The 4,639-nt window shown below is 47.2% G+C and overlaps 1 protein-coding gene across 1 annotated transcript; it reads left to right on the top strand.

Moving 5' to 3' along the window:
* The first annotated feature begins 1,654 nt into the window (after positions 1-1,654).
* On the top strand, positions 1,655-2,857 carry LOC124672426 (serpin-Z1-like). The gene has a single exon (XM_047208652.1). The coding sequence runs from the start codon at positions 1,655-1,657 to the stop codon at positions 2,855-2,857; it is 1,203 nt and encodes a 400-aa protein (XP_047064608.1).
* Positions 2,858-4,639: the final 1,782 nt, after the last annotated feature.

The following is a 4,639-nucleotide window of genomic DNA, read 5'->3' as shown; positions in this document are numbered from 1 at the left end:
ACTTGGCATGCTCTTTGTTTATGAACAAACGTTTCAACCGTGTATTATGGGAGCATACCACATCACCTTCGCAGGAACCCTCTTCCTGGGTGGCTCGCCCTCAACATCACCAGGGTCATCTTTTCTGATCTTATACCGCAATGCACCGCATATCGAGCATTTATTCAAATTCTCGTACTTCTCACCGCGGTAGAGGATACAGTCATTAATGCATGCATGTATCTTCTGCACATCTAATCCTAGAGGGCAAACAAGCTTCTTTGCTTCATACGTACTGACGGGCAATTCGTTATTTCTTGGAAACAATTTCTTTAATATTATCATCAATTTTTCAAATCCCGATTCAGTCACACCGACCTCTGCCTTCCATTTCAGCAATTCCAATATGCTACCCAGCTTTCTCTGCCCATCTTCACAACCTGGGTACAACAATTTGTGGTGGTCCTCTAACATCTTGTCGAAGTGCAACCTCTCCTTATCCATGCCACAGTCTCTTCTTGCATCAGAAATGGCCCGACGAAGATCATCATCAACAGGATCATCTGCTGCATGTTCTTCACCTCCTTCTTCTTCATTGTCTTCCATTGCGGTATCATCGCATTCAGAGAACATAGAACGGTACTGGTCAACGTTATCTTCTTCTTCATCGCCGTCTTCCATCATAACCCCTTCTTCTTCGTGCTTGGTCCAAACATTATAGCTGGACATGAATCCAAACCGAAGAAGGTAGCTCTTAATGTCTCTTGAGTAAGAGTAATCCATCTCGTTCTTACATTTCAGACATGGACAACACATAAAACCTTGCTTCGACTTGTTGGCCTCGGCCATAAGCAGGAAAGAATTCACGCCCTCTCTGAAAGCGGGAGCACATCGGTTACCGTACATCCATGGATGATTCATCTGCATCATAAGTACAATTATGTATCAGATGCAATCACCTTGCTAAAATTAGTATTGTACGAATTATGTATACGAGAAAATAGTTGCTAACCTTTTAGGATCAAAATGAGAAGAAATCTTACCAAATAAAATCAAGTGACATCCCTCAGAAGCATTTCATCAAACACCTCTTGTGCACACGAAGAAAAAAAGAGGTAGCATAACCCCACCTTTCACCACTAAGGAATAAAATGTAGGGAGGTGGGGGGCTGGCTGTGTGTATATATAGGCATGGCCCTTTTGACCCGCGACAAAAGGGGTGCCAGAGGAGGCGCCAAACCTCAGACCCCTTTTGTCGCGGGTTGTGATACAGCCCGCGACAAAGGGCGCGACAAAAGGCCCGGCTCGCTCCAAAGGGTTTCGGGGCGACGTAGCCACGCAATTTGTCGCGGGTGCAGTCGCGCCCGCGACAAAAGGCTCCCACGAAAGCCCTGTTTTCCACTAGTGCTGCTACTCCGCTTCAAAACTTTTTTCGATAAAGACAATATATTAATAGCCTTAAAAACTTGCTAGTACAGTAATATTTTGATCTTTAATTTGTAGTTTCCTAAAAGATCACCCGCAATCAATGGTGAAAATTTATTTGTATCCTCGAATGGCATGCCACGTTATTGATTGAGTCGAGCAGTATATTTGGTGCAGAAGATAACTCATCTTTTGTACCCACCTACTACCTGCAATCACCGGCCTGAACCGAGAAAGCGAGGAGAAAGCCATGGCGGAGCAGCAGCTCGCGGACGCCGTGAAGGACCAGGCCGCCTTTTCCATGCGACTCCTCCGTGGCCTCGGCCTCCGCGGAGACCAAAATGTCGCCTTCTCGCCGGTGTCTTTCCACGCCGTCCTCTCCCTCCTCGCGGCTGGTGCCACGGGTGCCATCCGGGACCAGATCGTCTCCTTCCTTGGCCCAGCCGGCGCTGAAGCGCCTGCTGCCCTCATGTCCAGCTTCGGCCAAGCACCCAGGCCCAGCCACGAGGAAGGGAGACGGAGTCCCAAGATCCGGTGCGCCACGGGGGTGTGGGTCGACTCCTCGCTCCGCCTCAGGCCCGCCTTCGCGGTCATGGCGACATCCAGGTTCAACGCGGAGGCGCGAGCCGTCTCCTTTGGGTCCAGCCCCGAACAGGCCAGGTCCGAGATCAACGAGTGGTTCGAGGGCAGCACAGGCGGCCAGTGGAAGGAGCTCCTTCCTGAGGGTTCCATCAGCGGCGCCACGATGGTCGTCCTCGCGAATGCACTCTACTTCAGAGGCTACTGGTACGACCCCTTCGACCCTACGCTCACGGAGGACGGCGACTTCTATGTCTCGCCAGGCCACGCCGTTCGCACGCCGTTCATGGCCGGGAACTACCTGCACGAGTACATGTGCATCGCCTGCCACCCCGGCTTCAAAGCCCTGCGAATGATCTACGACGGCAGCCATCACGACCGTCTTCTCTCCATGTGCATCTACCTCCCCGACGATCGGGACGGGCTGCCTGGATTGGTGCACGCGCTCAGCTCTGACCCTGCCGCACTCCTCGCCGTGCCGACGAAAACGGTGCCCGTTGGCGAGCTGAGGATCCCCAAGTTCGAGGTGTCGCTGAGGCTTGAGGCCTCGCAGCTCCTCCGCGACCTCGGGCTGGACCTGCCGTTCCGTCTCAATCCAGCCGGCCAATCCTTCTCGGAGATGCTTGAAGATTCCAAGACGCCGATGGCTGTGTCGTCCGTCATCCACCACTGCTCCGTCAGTGTCAACGAGGAAGGTACCGTGGCCACTGCAGCCACCAATATGGAAATTATTGGATTTGGCCCACCGCCGGATGAGGCAATCGTAGACTTCGTCGCCGATCACCCGTTCCTCTTTTTCATCATCAGGGAGGAGGGGGACAACACCGGCGCAATTGTTTACGCCGGCCAAGTTGTTAATCCTCTCTTAGATTAATGTATGATAAATTAATTCAAGTTACTACTATATTTTCCTCTCCAAAACATCCTCAGATGAACCCTCTATTGGATCCAAATTCTACTTTTTAATGTAAGCTTATGTACTCTTCGAATATCAGCCTAATGCTCTGCTTTGTCGTGTGAGACTGAAGTCTAGGTTCCTTTTTTTTTACCTTGAAGTCTGGGATCTTTTGCCAAGGTACTGGTCGTCTAGTCTACTTAGATAGTAGGGTTTAGGGTTTAATTTCCCTTGCTGCGGAAATACTTGGATACAACTCTATAGATAACTATTCCCACCGTTATAAAATAACTGTCACAAATTCATCTAGATTTACACATATCTAAGCATGTTTAGTGGTAGATACATATAAATTTAGATAACATATCAGCATAGTACTTGGTGTCGAGAAATGTTCAGTTAGATATGAAAATGTGCTGCAATAGTACAATGAATCGCAAGAATAACAGAACCGAGTACTCATTTATAAATTATTGGGTGAAAAACTCCTGAAAATTCAGGAATTTCAGAAGTGTTGGAGATACTAAATATTTTGTAATGAGTAAATGTGGAAACTGGGAATCATATGAAATACAAAAACCCTGCTGGCTCCCCTATCAGCTGCACAAAAAACTTCTCCATGTTTTATGTATTCACACAAAAAGGTGTCGTTCATGTAAAATAAATATAAATCTTAATTGAGTAGGAATGTACGGACATGAATATTAGAATGGCAACACTAAGAAGTTGTATAGTTGAATCTGAATCAAAGTTTGGAGGAATCTTATTATGTGAATACTAAATAAATGGAAGAAAATGAAAGCTGACTTCAGACTGTTTTATTGACTGTCGATTCTATCAAACTGGTCTTTTGTAATAACTTCAGCAAATGTTAATATACGCACTGGTAGAAAAACATGCTTTCGTCCAGCACCATAAGTCGCGAAGCTAAAGGAATCGCGACTAATGGGACCTTTAGTCGCGGTTCGGGAGGCGAACCGCGACCAAAGGCCTGGGCCCAGGGCGCACGGTGGCCAGCTGGTGCACGTGGGGCTTTAGTCGCGGTTGGCCAGGCCAACCGCGACTAAAGGTGCTCGAAGGCCTTTAGTCGCGGTTGGCCAGGCCAACCGGGACTAAAGCCCCTCCCCTATATATACCCATCCAGCAGCCAACACTTAGCCATTTGGAGCCATTCTCTTCACAAACTTCACAAGTGGGTGTTAGGTTTGCTTTTGGTTCCTCTTATGCACATAAGGTGTTTGATGAAATGCCCCAATAGCATGAAACAAACATGATATGAAGTGTTGGAGCCACACTTGAGCTTTCTCATTTATTTTTTCCTCCTCGATCGCGGTTAGCAACTTGAACCTTTGATGTGTCATTGATAAAATATGCGTGTGTGTAGTTCATTGTTTAATTTATATATATTGTTTGTAGCTAGTTAGTTTAACAAATGCATGATGGTTAATTATATATTTTATATTATAATAATGCAGATGAATCGGCAATGGATGTACGGTAACCGACTCTCCGGCGAGTTCAGTACGGGTTTGAAAGATTTCCTCGTAGTGGCTAATGCGAACAAGCAGGGGTTTTTTGTTATCTGTCCATGTGTTAACTGTAAGAATCAGAAGGGTTACTCTTCCTCAAGAGATGTTCACATGCACCTGCTTCGGCACGGTTTCATGCCAAGCTATAATTGTTGGACCAAGCATGGAGAAAGAGGGGTTATAATGGAAGAAGATGAAGAAGGGGATGATTTCATCGATGAAAGCTATCTTG

The sequence above is a fragment of the Lolium rigidum genome, chromosome 7 (assembly GCF_022539505.1).
Source record: "Lolium rigidum isolate FL_2022 chromosome 7, APGP_CSIRO_Lrig_0.1, whole genome shotgun sequence".
NCBI classification, from domain to species: Eukaryota; Viridiplantae; Streptophyta; class Magnoliopsida; order Poales; family Poaceae; genus Lolium; species Lolium rigidum.
The sequence above is the reverse complement of the archived record's forward strand: the minus strand, read 5'-3'. Positions and strand labels throughout refer to the sequence as shown.